Below are 25,914 nucleotides of genomic sequence, written 5' to 3' on the forward strand. Positions count from 1 at the left end.
CTACAACACTAATACAGATTCCTAACATCATATAGTCTACTTAACCTACAGCCGTTCCCAAATCATTTTTGCAAATGGGCACTGTCACTGTCCCCAGAGCATTTTGGGGATTACAGTAGCAATTATATTATGGAAAGAACACAGAAAAAGGGGATTCTAGTTTGAAATATCTGTTTATCTATTTATTAGGGTTTCCTTGGGAAGGTGACATGGACATTCTGAGCCTTGATTGCCTCATCTATTAAAAGTGGCTAAATCTATTCACAGGATTGTTGCAAAATTTAATGGAATAACTTGTAAATGGTGAAAGCAAAACACCTGTCTCATAATAGTACTTAAAACATAGTTATTGAATGAATAAATATATTCTTCTTTACCTGCTCCCTTTATCTCCTGCTTACAAGTTATTCTCTACTCCACTCAACATGATTGAATGCTATTTCTCCTTCAGGGAAAGCTCAAACCTGATCTATTTTGTGACTTCACCTCTATGGAAATCTTGATCACTCATCTTATCTTGCCCCATACTGAGTTAGCAATGGTTTTTATATATAATCATTTTCTTTAAATAGGTTGCAAATGACTAGGGACCTACTTTATACAAAGTACCAAGTGTTTCTTAGAATATTATTTGAAGTTTCAGTTCATTGGTTGTTTTTAATTTTTGTTTTATCTGGCCCATTCAGAATTCCTTTCTTCTTTTTTCATAAATGATATTCTGACTTTCTTTTGGACATAAACCACTCTGACACCTCTGATCCCTGTGGATCAGTTTCACATGATCCCACCCACTATCTCCAACGGCAGGCTCAGGACTAAGAACTACCAATCTAAGTCATTCATTTTCTTGTCCAAAGGGATTCAGACAGGGCTTGTGAGCCAAGTAAGGCTCCATGACTTCTACTGGAACAACTGAGGGACAGTAATTATCTCACAGGAATTATAATGCAGAATTATATTAACTAGAAAACAAATACTGTACGCTAACACATATATATGGAATCTAAAAATAAAAAAGGTTCTGATAAACCTAGGGGCAGGACAGGAATAAAGACACAGACGTAGAGAATGGACTTGAGGACGCAAGGAGGGAGAAGGGTAAGCTGGGATGAAGTAAGAGAGTAGCATTGACATATATACTCTACCAAATGTGAAATAGATAGCTAGTGGGAAGCAGCTGTACGGCACAGGGAGATCAGCACGATACTTTGTGTCCACACAGATGGGTAGGATAGGAAGGGTGGAAGGGAGATGCAAGAGGGAAGGGATATGGTGATATAGCTGATTCACTTCGTTATACAGCAGAAACTAACACAACACCATAAAGCAATTATGCTCCAATAACGATGTTAAAAAAAAAAAGATTTACAGTCAGGCCTCGGTATCCACGAGAATTGGTTCTAGGATCCCCCATGGTGTATATCAAAATGCGAGGATGCTCTAGTCCTATAGTTAGCCCTCCATATCCATGGTTCCACATCTGTGGATTCAACCAACCACAGATCATGTAGTACTGTATGTATTTATTGAAAAAAATCTGTGATAAGCAAGCCCATGCAGTTCAAACCCAAGTTTTTCAAGGATCAACTGGAGTTTGCAAATTAACCCAGTTGAGAGAAAAAATAGGATCAGTTAAAAAGAAAAAGAATAAGACATGCCTGGAACCAACTGTTCCTGATTTCTCAGCTAGGAAGTTTATCTCCAGGCTTTTCAGTCATGTGGTCTGAAAATTTCCTTATTTTCTTTAAGCTATTTATTTGTTTTTCATCACTTGTAATTGAAAGAGAACTACCTAATACAGTTGTTTTTTAACCATAAAGATAATATTTACTGATAATTTTTCTAGCTGATTGATAATGACATTTAAACAAAAAAAAATGTGGATAACATAACACCAATCCTTCCTCACTAATGGAGAAAAAAGAAACAGCACATTCTTCTTGACTTACATAAATTTCATTATTTTGCTGTTTAAATAAGCACATATTTGTATAATATTTAAAAAAGGTTCAAAGACCACTTCTTTATTCCAATCTGTAAAAAATATTTTCGTTATGTTTATTATAAAAATATAAATGTTTCCACTACAAATCATTTTACATTAGTAAGAGGCCATCTACATTGTACAACATAAACTAAATGAGTAATGTTTTGAAGATACAAATTTAAAGTACATACATATTGCCAATCATATCACATTTATACATGGCTTATTTGATACTTAGTACAGCTTAAAGTGGGCAAGTTACCAGAAATAAATAATATATGTAAAACAAATTTAAGATACAAAACAGATAATATGGTACATGACGTTGCGAATGAGTTGTGGTTTCATGTTTATTGAAAGCCAATGCAGTTTCTGTACAAAGAGATGGCCATTAGCATTCTAGTACCTCTACTCCACGGTTAAGAATCGTACACTGTTATGTTTACATATGTACAAGGAAGGATTGTGTAAAGTAAATTTATAAGAGGTCAGATAGAAAAATAGTGAAAAAATGAAGAGCAATATACTGCGTATACAATCTCAACTTTCAAATGGAAACCACAGCCAAAATAAGTGAAATAGATTCAACAATCCTCAACTTCTATTAATTCATGAAATGCACAGATTTTGTTGCGTATGCACAGACGAGTACCTAAGAAAGTAAATGCTAGTCTGGAAAAAAAAATGAGATTGAAGCCAGATTCATATCTCAATCTAACATTCCACAACACAAAATGTTTGCTTAAAAATGTTTTTTTATCTGCTTCTAGCAGGCTTAAGTGAAATTTGTAATTAATTTCATAATCACATATATTTTTTAAAAGGTTCATGCTCTTATACACCCAATACATGATTCTAGTAGGATGATTTGACTATAAGGAATATTGCAGAAATTTGAGATATAATTGCATATATGAGGAACACAACCTAAGCCTTATTACACTAAATTTACAATAGATTAGCACTTGTGAATTTGATCTGTGACTGTAAGCCGTGTTAGTGTTCCATTTTGCATAAGAACGTAAAGGTTGTGGCATTGTTTTATCCATTCTATTTTGTGACATATGCATTTCTTATTCCAATAACATGACCATATCAGCATTAGAAAGAATATAGATATAGGTAAAATGTTGCTTCACAATATATTATGGCTAGATCTCCACCAGGTATATATTTCAAATATTAATGAGTACGCTCATATTTGACCTTTATGGAATAGTAAGTGTAAATTCCTGCAATAAGAGATCTTTCCAGATTTTGAGTCTTGCTAGACAACCAGCAATTTTGAAAATATGTTCAATAAGTGTCAAGAAGTTCAATGCTTCTAAGATATACACCAAAACTACAATAGGTGCATTTCAGCAGAGACTCTTAAAGATAATAATACTTGCTATTGATGATGACAATGTTTAGTTAATTTAACAAAACCCCAGTGAGGCAGATGAGTAGTTTAGTTATCATCATTCTCTATAAATAGCTCAACACGTTTAAACAAAGATATTAAGTGGCATTTCAAAGCCAGTCAGCAAGTGATTTTTTGACTCATGCTTCAGGTTATAGGCTATATTGTCAATTAATGCAGCAATCTAAATAGGATCCCAATCCTTTCCAGTGTAGCTATTCCCTATTCAGGAGTTCTAACATAGCTCTTTTACTAATGGAAGGAATTGATGGTCTCCTAAACACCAGAGCAGGGCAGGTATGTCATTGAGAATCCATTACACACAGCCAGTATATTACACTAAATTAGGAGCGTACAGTTTATTATAAAATGGAGAGAAAAAAATGGATGGAATAATTCACACTGTGAGAGATTTGGTTAGTGTATGAACAAGGAACAGGTTTGGTTTCTTTTTGTATGTAGATATAGATACATATAAGTGGATGGTTCAAAAAATCTGGAAAGAAACCCATCACTTTCTATGTTTCCTACTGCTGACAATTTGAGAGAGCATTTGGCACTTGACTGTCACAAATCCAAATTAAATCATCAAGGCATAAATAGAAAACAATAAAAACAATTCAAAAGAAAATAAATATGTACCTTTCTTCAAAATTAAAACATTTTTTACACGGTAATACTTAAAGAAGCTAACAATTAAAAATGTGTAGTACTTAAAACAACTACAAACTTCATTTCCATATGCCTTTTAACAGATGAAAGGGAATAAGACAATGAAAAGGTAGTAAATATGGCCAGATAGTTTGAGGTATGAATTCCTCTATTTTGCTTGCTTTTAAAGAAACAAAATACCTGTTACAGAGTTCTTCTGTGTATAAAAATATCACATCTTTTCTTTTGTGGCTATTTGTAAACAGAGCCACCATGTTCATTATGTTATTTCACTTGTTTTGCTTTTATGATAGTTTATGATCAATGGCTCTATGCTAGTTCATCATTCTGCGCTGAAGAATTTTGATTTAATCCATCAACTAATATCAAAAAGCAATTACAAAACAAAATATACCCACCCACCCATCCACTAAATGATAGGGGAAAATAAAGAGTTTTTCAATTCCATTTTAAGGCATTTGTACTCGTATCTGAGTGTCTTATTGGGCTTGGAATGTCCACCAGTATTTCCAGTGTTGACATCTGTCTGCAGAGTGACGCCACATCTTCCACAGCCACCACCTCCTTCCAGAAATAGCACTTTACACTGGGACTGGACTATTCTTTGATTGTGTTTCTAGAGCTTTAATACTACTGATGATCTTCTTCTGTGGCCCAACCACAGTGACACCAACTTTTTTCATGTCACTGTAAAAAAAAAGGAGAAAGTTTCTGGTGAGAATCATGGTTTCCTGGATAGTATGTAAATAGGAGATTTTCAATTAACAAAGCTTGTGCAATTATAGATCCCAATGCTTTAGACATAATTTTCTGATTTTTGCACCATTTGTGTATTATATCCTGACTATTCCACCTCTATTCTTGTGGAAGAGTATAGATGGTATAGTGGGTTGAATAGTGTTCCCCTCAAAATTTCTGTCCATCTGGAACCTTACCATGTGACCTTATTTAGAAATAGGGTCTTTGCAAATGTAATTAAGAGAAGGGTCAAGATGAGATCATACTAGATTAGGATGGACTCTAAATCCAGTGAGACTATCCTTATTTGAGAAAAAGGACACACAGGGATGCAGAGAAGAAGACCACGTAAAGATGGAGGCAGAGATTGCAGTTACTTTGCTGGCATCCATCAGAAACTGGAAGAAGTAAGGAAGGATTCCTTTTTTTGGACTTTGGAGCAAGCGTGGCATAGCCAATACCTTGATTTCCAACTTCTGGCTTCTAAACAGTGAAAAAATAAATTTCTGTTGTTCAGGCCAGTAAGTTTGTGGTAATTTGTTATGGCAGCCCTAGGAAACTAATGCAGATGGTCACATATTCTTGTGGGGCATTACCTGTCTCCCTTAAATCTGGGCCAGTTTGGGGACTGCTTTGACTGATGGAATATGTTTGAAGTGACACTGTATCAGTTTCTGTACTCAGATCTTAAGATACTAACAGATTCTACCTCTTATCTCCTGAGACACCCTCTCTAGCCCCCAGAGCTGCCATGTAAGAAGTATGACTGTCTTGAGACTATGATATCAAAGAGGTCATCTGTAAGCACTTGGTCTACAGACCCAGCTATATGAAGCTTCTGCACCATGGCAGACAAGAGTGAAACCATCTCAAGCCCTCCGGACTAGACCAGATGCATGTTAGATGAATACCTAATTCAATACCAACACCATAGCAGAAGAATCAGCCTCCTGAGCTCTGCCCAAATTCATGACTCACGACATTGTGTATACAATAAAATCGTTGTTGTTTTAGCCTTTTAGTTTTGAGGCAGTTTGTTGTACAGCCATAGATAACTGTAACAATTTCTTTAAAGTAGAAATTTCTTTCAAAGTAGAAAAAATGGCAAGGATATTTCTCTATTTATCAAAATTATTAAATTTAAAATAGTTAAAACTCAGAAACAAGGCATTAAAATAAAGATTATAAGAACATATAGAATTTCATTTGGGGGGAAAGACAGCTAAACATGTGCAAATGATTAATTAAATATTCTTGATTTAAGTAATTCATTCATACATTTCATCTCTTTCAGGTCTTTATTCAAACATCCCCCTCTTACAAGGTTTCCCTGATCCTCCTATTTCATATTGTAAACCCTCTCTGCACTCATACCTGCACTTCCTATTTTCTTTTTTGTTTCATTTTCTTCCAAAGCATTTATCATCATCCAGCATATTGCCATTTTTTCCTGATTTATTTTCTTTACTCTCTATCTTGTCCCACAAGAAGGTGAATTCCATGTGAACAAGGATTCTTGTCGGTATTGTACTCTGCTTATCAACCACACTCTGAACAATGACTCTCATTTAGCCAGGGCTCAACATGTACTTACTAAAGGGTGAATCGATAGTCCAAAATATGTTTATCTGGGGAAGCTGATAGAGGATTAAGTGTCACTTGGCAAGGAGTGCTAGGCAAACTGAAAGTGGAAAGAAGGAAAAGTACACATATGCAAATACACGCACGCACACAGATGGAGCCCCTTTATATAGAGCATTTAAAAAAGAATGAAAAATTGTGAATTCAATCTCACTGAATTGAACCAATTGATTTCTTAAGGAGTTCCCTGGGGTGGGGAGGGGGGGGTAGCGGTGATGTTGGTGGTGGTGGGATGAATTGGGAAATTGGGATTGACATATATACACTAACATATATAAAATAGATAACTAATAAGAACCTGCTCTATAAAAGTAAAATAAAATTCAAAAAAAAAGGAGTTCCCAAGCAATAAAGGTGTGCAAGAAGACAATAGGTAACTACTTAAGAAGCAATTTACACATTATTTAAGCATCTGCTGCATAAAAGTAATTAAGGCTCAGTTGCATTCCTATCACCTAAGCTGGGGATGAAATCCTGATGCCCTACAGGTTACCCCCCTGCTGCCATTCAAGGGTCTGATAAATTCTCTATGGACAACTTGTATTTTGCCTGAAGTCCTCTCTGATCACAGTCTTCAGCTACCTTGCTTCACCAGGAAGGCTAGTGGGGAGCTATGGTGACATCAAGCTTGCCGTCCTTTGTGTAACTATGGATAATGAAACCTTCGCTTAGAGTAACGTAGTCTATTTATGTTGACCCCTGCTTTTGAGAATGTGTGCTCTACAGGATTTTGATTCTTTTATAAGGATACCATGGATCTATCTTTAAAATGAACAACAAACATTTCCCTACTCATCCTCAAACTATAACAAAGTCAGGTTATGAATCTAAGAGCTAGAAAACAGGACAGATATAAATGTATATAAATCAATAGCTCCTCACTGTTTTTGTATTTCTTCTCTCATCTTTCTTCCAATTCTATATCATATTTTTTTATAACTTCCTGATTTTTTTCTCTGTCTCTTCCTTCTCCCCTTCTTTACAAGCTTAAAAAAGAAAAAAAGCAGAGAAAAAAACAATGCTCCAAGGTAATATACTAATTTCCTGAGCTCATTGAGAAATTTAAACATAGTAATATATGCTATGATGCCTGGCCCTTATTTCCCCTCTGGAACTGAAGCACCAATACCCTGGCCACTGGAAAAAACCAGATGCTGCAATTTCGCAGACCAGTTTGGGACAACTCTGAAGGGCCAGCCAAGCTCTAGGACTCTTGTTCCAGTAGGTAGGACTGAGTCTTCTCCTTCAGTCCAAGGCCCCCTTATCACTTCTTTATGGATGTATGTCCCAAGGGCACCTGGAGAAATCTTCTGCATAAAACTGTTTCAGATTCAGTGTCTGCGAACCCAACATAAGCAAGTAGATACATAATTTTGTTTATATTTGATGCAAAGGATTATACGGGAAAAGGGAATTACAGTAAATATCCCTTTAGGTTATGCCTTAACTTGAGTTTTTATGTACCCTCTACCTTCTTTTCCCCCTACCAAAATGTGTTCTACCCACCACCCTGCCAAGTCCAAAATCTCTCTAAACATCCAGCTGCTGTAGTCTCAGTAACACTCCCCATATGCTTATCTCGTTAGGACTACCCTATTCAGAAAAGCAGTGGAAAAGTTCAAGACTAAAGAGCAGCTCAAAATCGAGACCAGAGGTTAATAAGCTATCTGGTACTTCAAAGGCAAAAGGATAGGTGATGATACTTTGAAAACAGCATCCAAGGGTGCAGGATAATAACATGTAGCAATTAATCTGTCTCCTACTCATTCCACACACTTAATTCTCTCTCCAGTTTCTACAGTCACTCTTGCCCTTTCTCATTCTCTCTTTCCTTCTCACACTAAACTTCCTAAATCCATCCTAGGCTATGAAATAATATTTTTAAAAAATATGTTGACTGACTAAAACTGTACATTTTAAAAAACTTTTATTTGAAAATTAGATGACTTGAGTAGCTGGCCTAAAAATGAAATCCCTAAACTAATTGAAATAAGTTAATATTTATTTGAGTATGAAACTCTTGACCTTTTCCTATGATTGATAGTCTGGATAGTAAAAAACAAATGTAATCTCCTTTTTAAAGCTTCTCTGTCTTATTCAAGGAGAATCTCTGGAGTTATTTGGTCAAGGGAATCATTTCTGAATTGACTCTGTAAGACACAAAGAAAATAGAGATTGGAAGGAATCAAATTCAAACAACAAGCCTAAGACTGCAAAAGGAAGAGTGAAATATCGAGTTAAATATTTTACAGCATTTAAGGTGAAAATGTTGCCTCACTAAATTTTTCCAAATTTTTAGTGTATTAAATATTTTTTAATTCTCGTTTTTATAATATAAACAAGAGTGGGTATGAAGTAGAGATTGCAGAGACCCAAAAAGTAAACAACTCTTTTCAAGGAGTTTTAGGTCAGTAGATGTTAATTCTATGTTGTCCCTGAATTGAGGAGAAAGGACAGAAGAAAGAACATTGAAATACAGAGAGATCTGAAACCATCTGGCTCAGTGTGAAGGGCAAACCTAAAAGAGCCGAATCTCTTAGGAAAAACCAGTTTTCATTCATCGTGAATCTACACTCACAGGTTGTTTAAATAATCATAACAATTAAGTGAAAATATTCTAACCAGCCAAAAAGAGCTTAGCATCCAATACTGTACTGTTGAGACAAATACAACCTTAACTTGGAAGTGTAACAAAGGCTGCCACTTTACCTTTTTAAGCAAATAGCTTTCTGACCGTATTCATAGATTAGAATGTCTGACTATATTTAAATTGTGAGCTAGTAGTTAATCATATTAACAATGTTCTGCTTCATCTGCTTCAATATAGTTTTCCATTATCTAAAAGCTCTGAGTGTTGATATTTTACTGAGAATAAACATTTGCCTTTGAAAATCTGGCAATGGTGTAGAAAATTTTAACTTTGTGCTTGTTCTTTGCTATGCTTCTGTGCTCTGAAGCAGGTTTCTTGATATCATAACCCAAACTGTTTACATTACTAAAATAAGAACTTATAAAAATATTTAAATACATTAATATATCCTGGGACTGTGTCTGATCAAAATAACTACCATAGAAACCCAAAACACATTGTCGATTGGGTCAGAAGTCTATTCAACAGATACTACATTCTATTTTAAACAGGAATGCCAACACATATTAAGTAGACTAGTGTGAGTTTATTTTCTAAGAACAAATTCTCCTCTTCAATAGTAATATTCCCTTGCTATAGACCCTTTTGTGATGTTTGTGTTTCTGAATAGGATGCTATACCATAAATGGTAAACTTCTTTACCTATTTCTTAGGCACTTGTATCTCTATTAATTACACTACACACCCCTTTTTGACATCTCATCTATAGCTCTCGAAGGTGATTTTGTTTAAATGATTGACAGGATGACAATGAAAGTCCTTAAATATTCAACAACATTTAAATATTCAAATATTGGATATGACTTAAAGGAACTTGAGAGCACAAAAGGGTTTATTTAATGTAACAAAGATCAAAGATAGAAGATTTTGACTCAAAGATGGATACAGTTTCCAAACAGACCTTGCAAGCTACAAAATTGTGGACAACTTTTGATGTATCTGCCCCCCACAAAATCTCTTTCTTTGGAGCAGTCCTTTATCTTACCCTCAGGAAAGGACCCCTAGAGTCAAGTTCATGCTGTCTCACTCTTCCTCCTTTGAATAGAAATGATTAGCTCATGGCAAACATGACTTTGGAGAAGCCAGTCTATAAGCAAGACTGAGGCCATCAGAATGTCTCTCAGGGGGACTTAGAAGAAAGAGAGTTGGACCCTGCTCAGTTGAGTGGCATACCAAGGTTGTATGACCTAGGCTTGAGAGAGTCATTTTCAGCTGTGTGCATGGGAAAACAGAAAAAGTCACTGTGTAGAAAAAGAAAAAATGATGCAGTCTCATTGGAAAGTGAAGTAAATTGTCTCTCATTCACAGAGAGATGAAGAATATGGCTTTCAGTTTTTCACTTCCTGTTCCCAATTAGCATACCTGGTGAATGAGGATGAATTTTATGGCCATGGGTTTCTCATATCAAAGAATTCCTGTTACCAAATGATCCCTATTGTACCACAGGACCGCTGTCTAAGATGTATAGATATTATACTTGATTATTACTGGCTTTTAACACATGAAATCATAAATTAATACTAATTAATATATATTAATTATGCATATTCTCTCTTCCAAACTCACCATAAGCTTTTTTAAGGAAAACCATGTCTTAAACCTATTTATAACTTTATTTTCTAGCATGAGATCACTCAGTAATAGATGATGGTATGTTTATTTAATAGCTATGAGAACTACTTTTAGACTTTAGCATGTTTCCCTATATACCAGGTTATCCACTTAGTTCTCAATTTTCCATTTCCATAGAGGTTAGGCTTTGTTAAAAATAACAGAGAATCACAGATGCAAGGATATACAAATCATCATGCCATATCTGCTTATGTTTTAAATTAGGGTCTTGGGTCCTTTGGGGTTGGGTGTGGCTATGTATCTGTTGGTCTATCTGAAGGAGATCATAGTTCAGTGAAGACACCTATTGTGGGGATCTAGCATGAGAGAGGAAGACACATCAACACACCTCAATCTAGAAAGTGTCCTTGACAAAGACCCAGGATCCAGCTCAGTGGTTACAGGAGAAAGTTAAGTACCTCAGAGATTCATCTATTATTTATAATACATTAATCCTAAACACATATGTCCACTAGAAAGTTCAGTCAAAACTTATTCTTACTCAGTGGAAATCTTGGCTATGGTGTCACAAGAACTGTACTCTACGCCTGTGAAGATTTCCTTGCAGTGCACTGTCCGGACACCGTTAAGCCAGTCACCTGTTGTGCGGAAGGTAGTAATGTCGACGTTGCTTTGGTCCAGAAGAAGGTTTGATGGCCTGCAAGAAAAGAAAATAGCAATGGGAGAGAGATCAGGAGTCAGCAGAGTTGCTATGTGTCAAAATTTGACACCAACATCAGCAGGAACTTCCAGACTTCATGTAGCATTCCTGTTTATTTGTGAAATTTATCTGCCATGAAGTCTTTATCTGCTCAAGCTGGCAGCTTGCAAGAATACTGTGTAGTCATCTTGTCTCAGTGCTCCCCTTCTGCACTCACGTCTGCTTTTTAAATTACTGAAACTTTGCCAGTGAAAATCATAAATATATCCATACATACTTTTATAATTTAATTTGTTTAACCATTAGCAAAGATGGTGATAATTTAGGTTACAGTTATAGCTGACACAACACACTGAATACTCCTCTGTCTGCTTTGGTGGATGGATTTGGTTTCCAACATTAAATCCTGGCTACTGGATGTTCATCTGTAGACACTGTGCAGGTTGCTGTCTAAGGGACAGTTTGAACAACCTGGACTATACTTACAGCAGGACATAAAGTCAGCACAGACTTAAATAATGTCACAATGTCATTAAAAATAAAAATTACAAAAAGAATAGAAAAAAGTAGATGAGTGACAATAAGTGAAATTCTCAAAAATATGACAACATCAAATAGATTTATAATATATATACAGAAGTAGATGATAGATAGATAGACGTTGTGACTATGACTTTTATTGCACAATATAATCAGCATTAACAAGAACTTTTAGGATTGCTTTATATAATTACAGGTCTTACTATAGATCTATGACCAGCTGCAAGATCTGGTGAATCAAAGGAACAAAAGAAATGGAGGAAACCATATTTTCATCCCTGAAGAACCAAGAGAAGCATCCTATTGGTAAACTGCCTGGGTTGCCTTTTCAGCTCTCAGTGGCCTCTTTGACTGTCCTTTGACTCATAAGCCTGGAACCAGTCACCAGGTGGACACTTGATTGTCCTCTTTATTCTTTCCTCTTAGGATGGGAGCTTGAGTAAATAGTAGTTATGAAGGTCTTTGCTTTGAGATGAATAATAATAGTAACAACAACAACAGAAATACGGATTATATTGAACATTTATGAGCACTTACAATATTAAGCATAACACACAGATATGAAGGACTTTAATCCTTACATTAGTTAGGCACTGATGCTATGCCCCTATAATATATGTGGAAGCTAAAACTAAAATTAAGCGACAAATCAGAGTCCTGCCCATATTTAAAAGGAATTTTTAATTGGGAGATTTCCATTGATATTTTTTAAAATTTTTATTGGAGTATAGTTGATTTACAATGTTGTGTTAGTTTCTGCTGTACAGCAAAGTGAATCAGTTGTACATTTACATATATCCACTCTTTTTTAGATTCTTTTCCCATATAGGTCATTACAGAGTATTGAGTAGAGTTCCCTGTGCTATACAGTAGGTCTTTATTAGTCATCTATTTTATACATAGTAGTGTATACTTGTCAATCCCAATCTCCCAATTTATTCCTTCGCACCCCCCCAACCCCCGGTGACCACAAGATTGCTTTCTACATCTGTGACTCTTCATTTGTACCATTTTTTAAGATTCCACATATAAGTGATATACAAATGGCCAAAAAGCACATGAAAAGATGATTCACTAATTATTAGAGAAATGCAAATCAAAGCTACAATGAGGTATCCCCTCACACTGGTGAGAATGGCCATCACCAAAAAACCTACAAACAATAAATGCTGGAGAGGGTGTGGAGAAAAGGGAACCCTCCTACACTGTTGGTGGGAATATAAATTGGTACGGCCACTATGGAAAACAGTACAGAAGTTCCTTAAAAAACTAAAAATAGAGCTACCATATGATCCAGCAATCCCACTCCTGGGCATATATCTGGAGAAAACCATAATTAAAAAAGATACATGCACCCCAATGTTCACTGCAACACTATTTACAATAGCCAGGACAGGGAAGCAACCTAAATGTCCACCAACAGAGGAATGGATAAAGAAGATGTGGTACATATATACAATGGAATATTACTCAGCCATAAAAAAGAATGAAATAATGCCATTTGCAGCAATATGGCTGGACCTAGAGACTGTCATACTGAGTGAAGTAAGTCAGACAGAGAAAGACAAATATCATATGATATCACTTATATGTGGAATTTCCATTACTATTGATGATATTTCTCCAACTCACTCCCTAATATACAAGACACGCTTAAGTGTGAGGTTAAGATTCTGAAATCTGAACAAGCATGCCCTGAACCTGTGTGCTGTTGTTGGGAATACAAGAGAGGATTGTAAATTCATTTGGATTTTAATGGGGAGACATTAAATTTATCTGATAAAAATAAAATTTTAATTAATTAAAAATAAGTTTAACTATTTATTTGATAAAAATGAAAATTTAACACAATTTTAGTGCTCAGTTTAAGAAAACACTGAGAACATGACAGTTTGGTTCTGCCTATATTTGCATGCTCTGTGGAAAATATAGATCAATAACTAGTTCCTTCCCTGTCAAGATTTGTGAAGTGGAGATAGCTGAATATGGAGGACTTTTCAAACTTCATTCCATTAGACTAAATTCAACTGCTTCAATCCTCTCTACCTCAAGTGTTTGAATTATAAATTAAAAATTAAAATTATGGAGTTTGTAATTTGTATTATGTGTTATGGTTTAGTTTTAACTAATCCTCACAGGTTATCTAAGAGAAAGAAAGAATCAGAAATTAGGTACTATTTTACAAAGCATTAATTTTATTTCCTTTAGGGATACCTAGAACATCATAAAATATAACATTTTATACATTATTCTCTTCTGGAACATATACATAAATAATTTTCTATAATTCTTTAAATTACCCACCTGAAAAAGAAGAAAATTTTTTTTTTTAAATCATTGAAAATGTCTTGCTTATGTTTTTTTCCTAAGAACTTGAGGAATTACAGATATAGATATACAGCCCGGGGTCCAAAATGTATACATTATTCTTGGGTTGTTTTGTATGACCATCATGAATGACATAGCCTTGGTCATTGGCCAACATTAGATATAACATTGGACCCATTGGATAAGACTTGGAATCAGTAAACAAAATTGAGTAGCATTACATCAGATGTGAGAAAATTTTATAAGAAAAATGAAGTGAGACCTAGAAAGGAGACAATAAAGTACTAGACTATCTACAGGCATGCAAGCAAACACACATACACACACACTCACACCCCACAGCTTGAATTGCTACAGTAGCTGAAGCACAGAATCTAATGTTGACTCTTGTCGACTCTTGGTCCCATGAACAGCAATACTTTTTTATTTATAGGTTTGTGGGTATGAAGAATCAAACCCCAGGACATTTATTCAGAATATTTATGAAGTATGCCTAATAGCAAAATGCAGAATTTTCCCCTCTAAATTCAAAATGGTTTGTATTTTTAAACTCAACAGTATAGTCAGACTCAACAAGAATTTAGAGAAAATTAGTATAAACAAATTGAAATAAAACAGGATGTGCGGATTAAGGATTAGAGTGACCCCAACTGAGTCTTTCTGTTTATTACTTGGATCAAAGTATAAGGAAGACAAAGAAGGACCTAATTTTAATGCCAGTGACCTAGGAATAACCAGCCCTGCAAAGTATCATTTTTCCACTTCCAGGATTTCTCTGGGGAATTCAAATAAAAATTGGTTCCTTTCCTCCTCCGAGAGGACATCTGGTGAGTTTATCAATGGATAGGAATTTGTCTCTCACTGTGAAGAGCCTGTGATGTCTCTTCATGCACACCAGGGGAATGTGGGCTTTTTGAGCAGCTGCAGGCATTGGCGTTTTTTTAGACCCAGCCCCAGACATTGGGTCTGAAGGGGAAATTTATAGGCTGGGTGATGTGCACTGTGAGCTCACACTTTTACTAGACAAATTAGATAGGTTTCAATCCGTGCAGCTGTAAACGATGTCCTGCAGAGTTCCACCTGATCTTTTACAGCTTTTCATAAATCAGTACCTACTGGCCACAGACTGCAGTCATTAAAAAGAAATCATGGAAATTACATGTTTGCTCAGGGGAAACAAAAAATAACTTTCTTCCCTTTCTTCCTCTCTCCTTGTATTTAGGTTTGTGAATTATTCTTTTGTGGATTTTCATACTGCTGCATTAAAGAGGTACACATATATTTTTTTTCCCATCAACTCCTATTTTATCTGTAAATGGTCATACCAACTAGCACCAGATACTGGGGAACAAATGTCAATAAATAACTGCTAGTCCCAAGAATAGCTTCTCATAATGATCTTATTTCAATATTGTACTAGAATTCTAAACTCTAAAATTGAATGTTAAGTTATTCTTTTATAACATAAAAAGACTCCTTTGGGTTTACAGAGGGCTTTATTTTTTATGTATTAAAAATACTGACTAATACACATTTCTTGAATGAATAAGTAGATGCCTACTGAGTCTAGAACTAAATATTAATAATATTGGAGGTGTATTCTATACCACTATAATTACCTGCTTTTTGTCTGTGGTTGTGAATAGTTTCAGGGACCATATTAAAACTTAAGGGTAATTTCTCAAAAGCAAAATGTTAATTATATCTACCTTTATTATTGCCTGATATATAAAATAGTAATATACTTTTTCAATACCTTTTATAATTTATTGTTAATATTTTAATTTCAAATGGTGTCATTACGTTTCAAGGGGAAAATTTTGTACTTAACAATTTTTTAAATGCGAATGTTTGATTTTTTTATCTCTAAAGTTAGAAATTCCAGATAGGAATAAATGAATTTAACTTGTCATCAGTAACTAAAAATAATTTTAAATATATACAGTTCCCAACAGGAGACTAGTATATAAATAACACATTAAGGAGGAGTAAAGTCATTGTGTTTATTTTGATTGTCTCTAGGCTTTAAGGACAAAAATCTTAGCAGTTATAGCTATTACATCCGGTTTAATTTCTCCCAGTGGTAAAATTACCTGCTTTGATTTTTAAGATTAAAAAAAAAAGAGATCACCTGGGTATTTGAAATATTTGCTTCCCTCTAAAAAGTTCCGTATCATATTTGTTCATGAGGAAAGTCACCCTGTCAGTTTCAGAATTGGAGGTCAAAGTCATTTTGAGAAACAGATTGTTTTTTGGTCATCAGACTTCTCTTAAAGGATATAATATTTGTCAAAACAGTAGTTATTCTCAAAAAGAATTATATTTTGTTCTTTTAGAGATAAGAAGTATTTTATTAATGCTAATTTAGTGCCATTAACAGGTAAAAATTACAAGTACTGCTTATTTTTGTTCCTATTTATTCTGTAGCTTAATAAACATAAATCCCTACAAGTTAGCAATCAATGCAATGGAACAATATATTTAAAATCATTTCAATTAAATTAACTAAGTATAATTGGGTCTTCAGAATCTTAGTCTAAATATTTTAAATATATTGTTTAAGTCTTTATACCATAAATTCCTTTACCTTCACTTTAGAGCCTTATTCCAAATAAATTGAATGTATTATTTAATTCTTTATGCCAAAAATTTGTATTCTATAAATTTACAATAGCCTTGAAGAATCCAATGCCCTGGCACGTGAAAATTTTGTGAATTTGAAGAACACGTCTATTTCGTTTTATATACATAAATATCCAAAAAAGAAAAAGGCATCTTACTGCCTGAATAGAAATGAATTAATCCATCTGTTATTTTTCTCTATTTTTAGCCTTTTAAACTTTTTAATTTAACTACACTCATGAAAGTAATTTAATCAATTTATTTAAATCCGAGATATATTTTATACATATTGTAAAGCTAATTGTCTATTATATATACATAAATATATGTAATAAATAATCATATTATATGTATTACATAAATGTATATTATATAAAACTAATCTTCAAAATAGTTTCTTTTAAAAATAAATTTTGCTGGCTTCCCTGGTGGCGCAGTGGTTAAGAATCTGCCTGACAATGCAGGGAACACGGGTTTGAGTCCTGGTGCAGGAAGACCCCACATGCCACGGAGTAACTAAGCCCATGAGCCACAACTACTGAGCCTGCGCTGTAGAGCCTGGGAGCCACAACTACTGAAGCCTGCGCACCTAAAGCTCATGCTCCAAAACAAGAGAAGCCACCGCAATGAGAAGCCCGCTCAAGGCAACAAAGAGCAGCCCCCTCTCGCCGCAACTAGAGAAAGCCTGTGCGCAGCAACGAAGACCCAATGTAGCCAAAAAATAATAATAATAAAATTAATTAATTAAAAAAATAAAATAAAATGAATTTTGTTTACTTTTTAATTTGTGTAACAAATTTGTAGTATTTGTTGTGTAGTAGAGAAAATTTATCATTCTAAGACCATTTTCTATTTATTTTTCTAGCAATATTTTCTATCAAGAATATCTTTAAGAAAAATTTCTCCATTTCTTACCAAAAGGAAGGGAGCTTTACTTTTACCCTTTTATACATGTATATTATGACTATATTTTTCATTTTTTCTGAATTTCTCGAAAGCATTATTTTCACATTGCCTTTTCCTTTTCATCATCCAATTATAACTAAATCTCTTAAAATTTCATATCTCATCTATCACTCTAAAAGAATCAAAATAGTTATCTAAAGAGAATTCAATGTCCTTCTCATTGCTTATTGAGTGGCTTTTTTCCTCAGTTGTCTTTTTTTGCCTACGCTTTTGCACCTTTTGATAATACAGTTCATTCTATCTAGTTTCGGAAAATTCCTTGGGCTGTGGTTTCTGTAATGGTTGAAGTCTCATTCCTAACTCTGGCTGTTCCTGTTTCTACCTACCATTTCATATTCTTCTGCTCTGTAATTGGTACCGTTCTCCAAAGCTCTAAACAGACCACTTTCTTTCTCTCTGGGTGGAAGTGTATGCAGTGGGTTATTGTTCTGAGATAATAATTAATGTTGTATACATTTTTCCTTCTAGGATTGCCACCTACTGGCTTGACTGGCTCTGTAGTCCCCTTATAAGGAGCTTGAAATCTCCATTAGCTACCACCACACCCTGTTACACAGTGTAGAAGCATTCACTCATTTCAATCAGCTTCTTGGCTCTTGTAGATTTTTGAGGTCATGACTTCTGCACTAAGGGACTGAGACATTTAGATGCTTCAGAAACACTCCTGGCCACAGGTCAACACAGAAGCAGCAAGGAGAAGTTCAAAAGTTCAGTCTGGGAGATTGGGGGAGGGGTGTGTGTCTCAGTGTCAACCTATGTGGACAAACACCCTCCACTCTTCACTGATTAAAGTCTCCCTATAATCCATGGGATATGAGACCTTTAACTAGAAATTAAATTATTATTAGGAGAATACAGATGGATATATCGATACTTGTGGTGAAAATCAGCATGACTAGACCAAGATTTGTACCTTCTAAATACATTTCTAATGGTGTTTTTTAAAATTATGTTTGCAGAGAGAAGGCTTCAAATTGGATTCCTAGCTTTAATCTCTCCCCCAGTTTGAGATGTAAATTTCCAATTTCTTGCAGGACTCACTCTCATTGTGTCCGAAATGCTCATTTGCCTCACAGAGCTGTTCTTCCTTCTGCCCTTCCTACCTCTGTCAGTGGGAGCACTGTTCTCAGAGTCCTCCTTGTTCAACTGGAAGTACTCTCTGATACTTTCTCTGTCACTCTGCACATCTCACCAGTCACCATGTCTTATAATACTTCATTACAACTTTTTTTTTTTTTTTTTTTGTGGTATGCGGGCCTCTCACTGCTGTGGCCTCCCCCGCCGTGGAGCACAGGCTCCGGACGCGCAGGCCCAGTGGCCACGGCCCACGGGCCCAGCCGCTCCGCGGCACGCGGGATCCTCCCAGACCGGGGCACGAACTCGTGTCCCCTGCATCGGCAGGCGGACTCCCAACCACTGCGCCACCAGGGAAGCCCATTACAACTTTTTGAATTTACACCTTTTCTTTTTATTTTCTCTGCTCTACCCTAGCATAAGTCCTTCCCAAAACTACTGAAATCACCTCCCTACTCCTTATCATGAACTATTCCCCTCCAGCTATTCTAGGTATAGATGCAGAGAACTATTCCACAGGCACAGTGTAATATATCATTTAAGCATCTTCAATGGCTCTTCTTTTCCTCATGGACAAAAGTCCAGATTTCTAGAGATGACATTAAATCTTCCATTATCTGGTGAAATCATCTATCAGGTTCTTTTCTCATAATTTCCTTTCTTACACTGTATTATAGCAGAAATGTATTATGCAATGTAAATGGAAGTATCCTAAGTTTTTGTGTGTTTTACTTTTTTGTACAGTGTTCCCCTAGCCTGGTATGATCTTATCTTGTTATCTGCTGGTAGAAATTTCATCCATCAACCAAAAGTCACTTCTCTGCAACTGCCTGATAATCTGAAAGCTAAAAGTAAACTCATCCTTCCTTCATGATTCCTAAAACCTTGTCTTCTTGATCTAATAATTACATATTCTGAGGGATATTACAGTTGACTTTGAACAACACAGGGGTTAATTTATAGTCGGCCCTCCCCATTCTTACCTCTTATCTGAGGTTCCTCGGCATCCTCAGATTCAACCAACCACAAACCCTGTATTAGTGTAGTATTTTCCATTCAGAGGTATCTGTCTATAAGTGGACCCATACAATTCAAACCCATGTTGTTCAAGGGTCAATTATATAGTATTTCCGAACTTTTCTTTTCCTCCTATTTTCAAAGGCAAGCTGTTGCAGTCGAAGGCTGTGTCTCTTTACCTGTATAAGCACCACAGGGCCTAGTATAATGCCTCACACAAAGTAACTGCTAAACAAACATTTGTATCTTCATATTCATAGAGTCAAAACTTCAAATTTATTCATGTCTCCCCCAATTACTCTACTTTTAGGAAAATAAATCAATTACCAGAAAATGAACATAACATAAAATTTAATATAACTTCCCTTCCCTTCTTACCACTTCTTGCAACATACAAGTAAGTTTTTAATCTGGTACACCCTGACCATCTGCTTAAACATCTTCCCCACTTTCAGCAGTGATATTCACAAAGACACTCTCACTGTAAGATTCTTTGGAAATGTTTCTGTTATGAATCATCAACTCTAAGGAAGGCTGAAGAGTAAAATAATACATTATAGAAAGATTTCTGTAACAGTATATGAAATAAAATTTGCCATAAAACTAACTAGACACAGGCAGACTCTGGAAAACAACATCCCTATAAAAAATAATAGAATGATGTTGTTTTTCCTAAAGGACTTTATAGGCATAATTCTATAAATTGATCTAAGTAACTAAGTCATTGAGAAATTTGAATCCTTGGTGCCATCCACAAACTCAGATTGAGACAGTCTCCAAGTGTGTTGAGGAGACTGTTTCTGGAGTTGAGTTGACAGGGAAACATGAGATTTGCTTAGGAGAAAATTTTAAGCTTTTACCATTATGACTAATGTCTGCAGAAATCTGTATAATGAATAGGAATAAAACTAGAATATTTTTCTAAAAATTGTATCTCTGTTGAAATGAAAATTTATTATTATTCCAGTAAATATGTATTTATGTGCTTAACAGATATGTATTGAATTTCCAGTATCAACATGGTAATACAAAGGCAGCATGGCATCTGATCTCACAGGGCTGAGTTAATTGGAGGAATGGATACATAAAAAGAAAATGCACACAACTGGATTAAAATTATGATGAAGAACGAGGACATAGTGGCCCATGAAAGAATAATGGTGTTGACCTTTAAATCATGTTGCCAGAGAATGCCTCAATTAAGACAAGATGTAGAAGCTGCTTTCTAAGGGAAGATGAATGCAAAGAAGAATCTTAAGACAAAGAGAACAGCGTGTGCTGCTGTCCTCATGTCTGAAATGCGTTGACTTTCTGAAGGAACTTGAGGTTGGTCACTGAGGCTAGAGTACTATTTAAGTGAAAGTAGCACAGGTTGAAAGGTGGAAATTCCTCTCCCCCAGCAAAGCAGTTGCGTAAATCAAATAGTGTCACATCTCTGCTTTAAATGTCTTAATGGGTTCCTCATGCATTTCAAAAAATTCCAAAGTTTTCACCATGACCTGGGTAGCCTCAAGTGTTCTGGCTTCTGTTTGCCTTCTTGTGACAGACTCTTCCTTTCCCTACTGCTCTTCGGTTATGTTGTTGTCCCTCTGCCACTTCCTAGAACTCTCCAGACTCATTTGCAGTTTCTTTTTCCTGTGCCAAGATCCTTTTTCTAAAAATATTTTTATGGAGGGGATGGTTCTTTATAAATCTGGCTTGGACTTCCCTGGTGGTCCAGTGGTTAAGACTCAGTGGTCCCAATACAGGTTCAATCCCTGGTCGGGGATATAAGATCCCACATGCTGCGTAGCACAGCCAAAAAAAAAAAAAAAGAAAAGAAAAAATCTGGCTCTTTTCTTTTTTTTAGTTCTCAGCTCAAATATCACCTCCTCAGAGGGCTTTTTCCTCAAGCACCCTTTAATAATCTATCACAACCTTTTATTTATTTCCTTCCTATAATCTGTGCTTGTCTATTATCTACTGTACATCTTCTATAATGTAGGCTCCAGGATGGTAGGGACCATATTTGTCTTCATCACTGTACTCCAGCGTCTGCACATGCCTAGCACATAGTAGCTTAGCATATAATAAATAGTTGTTGAAAAAATGAAGAAATGACTATTTGAATAAAAGAAATGACATTGGAGGAGCAGGGCTATTTAAACAATCAAAAAGAATGCAGATTTTTTTCCTAAGTATAATGGAAATTCAAAATTGGTTATAAAGAGGTGACTGAAATTATATTATATGTATATAATTTATCAATATATTTTTATCAATATATAATTTATCAATACATATATTGATAGGAAAATTCTGAAGGCTCTATGACAAGATGCTTAGCGTGGGACAAGAATGGAAGCAGGGGACACATCAGGAGGCTACTGCAGTGGTCTAGATCAGAAGCAGAAAAAGTCATAGGAGAGAGTGTTTGCAGTGAAAAGGGAGAGAAATGGATCATGTTGACCCAGTGATCACCTGGATCAAAGTGTGGAGAGCAAGAAAGAGGTACCAAGACTGGCTATAATCCTGAATGGGTAAATGAATAGGTGCTGGTGTATTCAACCAAATTTGGAAGGCAGTGGAAGGATGAGGCAATCAGGAGAAAATAAAAAGATAAAATTTGAATATTAAGTTTTGAGATGTGTGTGACTCTTATTGGAGAAGTTTGGCTGTGAAGGGTGATAAAAAAATAAGGAAGTAGTTGGCAGAGATGTGGGGCTAGCAGAGGTGATGTTGACAAATAACATCTTCTAAATTTCCTTGATGATAAAAATCCCCTGGCGTTCTTATCAAATGTCCAAATTCCATTTCCCTTTCCTGCAGATTCCAAATTAGTAGCTTGGGTTAGACGTTGACATTTGTGCATTTAATAAGTTCTCCTGATGATTCTTGTATTAGGGAAATTTGAGAAACAACGTAATAACAGAACATATTTTTATGGCAATAATCTTGCAGAAATAAAGAGCCTGCATATGCAGGAGAGAGAGAAAGAGCCTGGGTATGCAGGGGATAGAGGAAGAGAGAGAGAAAGGATTTGCCTCTGACATTGAAAGGACACTTCCTCTCTTCTAATTCGAGGTAAGAAGAACTTTCCTCTCTTGTAATTAGAGGAAAAAAGAACAAGATGGATGGGTGCAGGCGCCAGTTTGTTTTTGTTTTGCTGCTGGAATTTCCCATCTGATGGCTTGTATTTTCTCAATAAAGCATGTGGCAAGGGCATCACTGGAAAATTAAAGGGGAAAGGGAATGAGTTTAATCAGTTATGAAAAAGAATAGAATAATCGTTGTCAAAAGTGGGAAAGCAAATTTTCTAAAGAAAAATAAGATCTCTTGAGATTGTTGCATGATAATTTGAGGTTGTTGTAAATAAATTTATAATAGCACAATCTGCCCACTGTGTATTTTGATGGCAATAAGTAAATATATAAACACAATTTCTAAAACTTTTATATTTAATGAATTAAGATGGGTGGCACTTCTTAGAAAAATAGTTTCCCTAAAATTGCATGTTTTGTGACAAAATACAGGGGATATATTAAAGTATTAAAAAATACATATTAGGATAAAAATATTCAATGTACTTCAATAAGAATGGAATAGTGAATGGAAAAAAATTTGAATACGAGGGTATATCCTCACATAATATGATCTGATATTAAGAATTTTCCCACATAGAATTGGATTTAAATATCTCCTGATCATATTACATGAGCTAGTCTTTATATTGATATTGATCCTATGGAAATGCTTTGAATGCTCTTTTATGATATGGAAAGAATTGAAAAGATGTTCTTTTTTGCTACGATTGCTATTGAGTAAAGATCAAAAGAAATGGCTTCAGGGTGCAAAATGAGGACCATATGTCCCAGGAAGGGCAAGTTTGTTATCCTGTTGGTTGTTAAACTGTCAGGTGGATTTCCAAAAAAGCCTGTACAGTCTGTCTCTGAAATTTAGGACAGAGATTCATCCTTGCAGGATAAGTTATCAATAGTTTTACCTACTGAATATATATTACTAAGTTCAATATTAGTGACCCCCCCTAAAAGTTATTTCCAACAAATAATCTATGATTCTTACATACTGATATTAAGACTTTGATTCAAATTTTCTTTATTCATCTTATTCAAATGTAATGTAAAAACCGGATCATGTATGCTCAGTATAATTGTTCCTATTAAGGTAGAAAAATTATATACTCTATTATAAGTGAATTAGCAAGTGCTCTATCAATTTGAAAGTCACAACTCTTGAGAATTGTCAGTAAAACCAACAGATGTGCATAAAAGAAACAAGAAAAGAAAACTCCTATAAGGGATTATATTAAATCTTTTACACATGAGTCACTGTAAATCATCATTATGTAGTATGTATACATATCACTTAATACTGTGGAGTTTTGTGCACAGTAGGTGTAGTTCCTTTACTAAAACTCTGTAATTTTCCTTTAAGAACACACATCATCAAAATGTAAAAGCACTCTTTTTCACTATGTGTACAATGAGAATATAATTGACATTTCTTAAAACCATTAAGACAACTCAATGATTCTTACCACGGAGAATTACGCATAAAGTCTAATGGACATTGTGCATTCAGGGCTGCCTTATGGCTATGATTTGTTGACATTTGTATGGCTGTCCAGGAACACTGACATTAGTTTAGTCTTAGTTTTATCCTTCACAGTGTCTAACAAAGTAATTGGCACACGATATGGGTTAAACAAATTTTTTTAAATTAAGTCAGGGAAAATTGCATTTCCCTAGCCAGTGCGATGGTTTGGAGGCACTGTTATTATTTTTGAAACTTTATTTTAAATGAGGAATAAATCAGGACTTTGCTAGAATTCCCCACCACTCCAGGAGATTTCCTTTTTTTTGTTGTTGTTGTTTTTTGTTTTTTGTTTAAATAGGAGAGAGCGAAAAGGAGCTATGTGTCCAGGGTTTCTATTGTCCAAATACTCAAGCCTGAATGTATACATGCTTCTGGTCAAGATGGAAGTTAAAAAATTCCAGAATGTTATCATTATCATTAAGTAGCATGAAATTTCCTCCTGAAAGTTTAAAAAGGAAAAGAAAACACGTCTCTCTAATCTTGAGGAATATAAGTACCGAAGTATGCAGCTGGGGAAGTGGAAGAAACAAATTAACATCTTGGAGATAGAAAATACATTCATTTCAGAGTGAGTGCAAGATGCAAAATCAAATGTGTCACCTTGCTGCCGCACTGGTGATGATCTTCAGACTGCCTGGGTTCCGGATAAGCTTGTCCAGAATGCTGACAATCTGCTCAAACTTGGGTCTGTTGTTTCTGTCTTTCTGCCAGCAGTCCAGCATCAGCTGATATAACGCAGCTGGGCAGTCCATGGGGGGCGGCAGTCGATAGCCCTCATCCACAGCTTTAATTACCTGTGTGAGAGGCAACGTTTCCAGAGACTTAAGAGTTGGAATTTCTTTTACTTCTTCATGGACAGGTCACACTTATATGACTATTTCAAAGTTAAGTGAAAAAGTGTTCATTTTAAATTTCTTAAAAGGATAGCAGCTTATTAAATAAATATTATCCATGTCTGAAAATATTATATAAAGGAAGATTGAGGCAGAGAAAGTGGATTTAGGAAAGAAAAGTTTATAAAGTAACTTTCCAGATTAAAATAAAAAGAAATGTTCTATGATATAGGAAATTCAGTAATTTATAAAGAAATTATTATTTGGTAATACAGATTTCTATGGGAACTATACATGAATGAATGAATGCAGAAAAAATTACCACAGATTTTAGTTATATCACAGTTCAAATGGTACCTCTCAAATCGTAGTAAGTTCCTTTGATAAAAGCCCACGTGCTGCACAGCTAACTGACTATTAGTCCATTCACACTTTTAAATCATGTAAAGTCATGATTTTCAAACTCTACTGTGTATCAGAATCATCTGGAGGACTTATGAATATGCAGATAACTAACCACTGATTCCATAGCTCTGGGGAAAGGCACGATAATTTGCATTCCTACAAATTCCCAGG

The 25,914-nt window shown here is 35.2% G+C and overlaps 1 protein-coding gene across 1 annotated transcript in view; it reads right to left on the reverse strand.

Moving 5' to 3' along the window:
* Positions 1-2,041: 2,041 nt before the first annotated feature.
* EPHA3 (EPH receptor A3) overlaps positions 2,042-25,914 on the reverse strand; it is a 367,753-nt gene continuing 343,880 nt past the window's right edge. Inside the window, exons 15-17 of the mRNA XM_004272636.2 lie at positions 25,106-25,299; positions 11,204-11,359; positions 2,042-4,748 (exon numbers count right to left, since the gene is read on the reverse strand). Coding sequence (XP_004272684.1) covers positions 4,643-4,748; positions 11,204-11,359; positions 25,106-25,299 — 456 coding nt within the window. The 3' untranslated portion in view covers positions 2,042-4,642. The remainder of the gene's footprint in view (positions 4,749-11,203; positions 11,360-25,105; positions 25,300-25,914) is intronic.

The sequence above is a fragment of the Orcinus orca genome, chromosome 5 (genome assembly GCF_937001465.1).
Source record: "Orcinus orca chromosome 5, mOrcOrc1.1, whole genome shotgun sequence".
NCBI lineage: Eukaryota > Metazoa > Chordata > Mammalia > Artiodactyla > Delphinidae > Orcinus > Orcinus orca.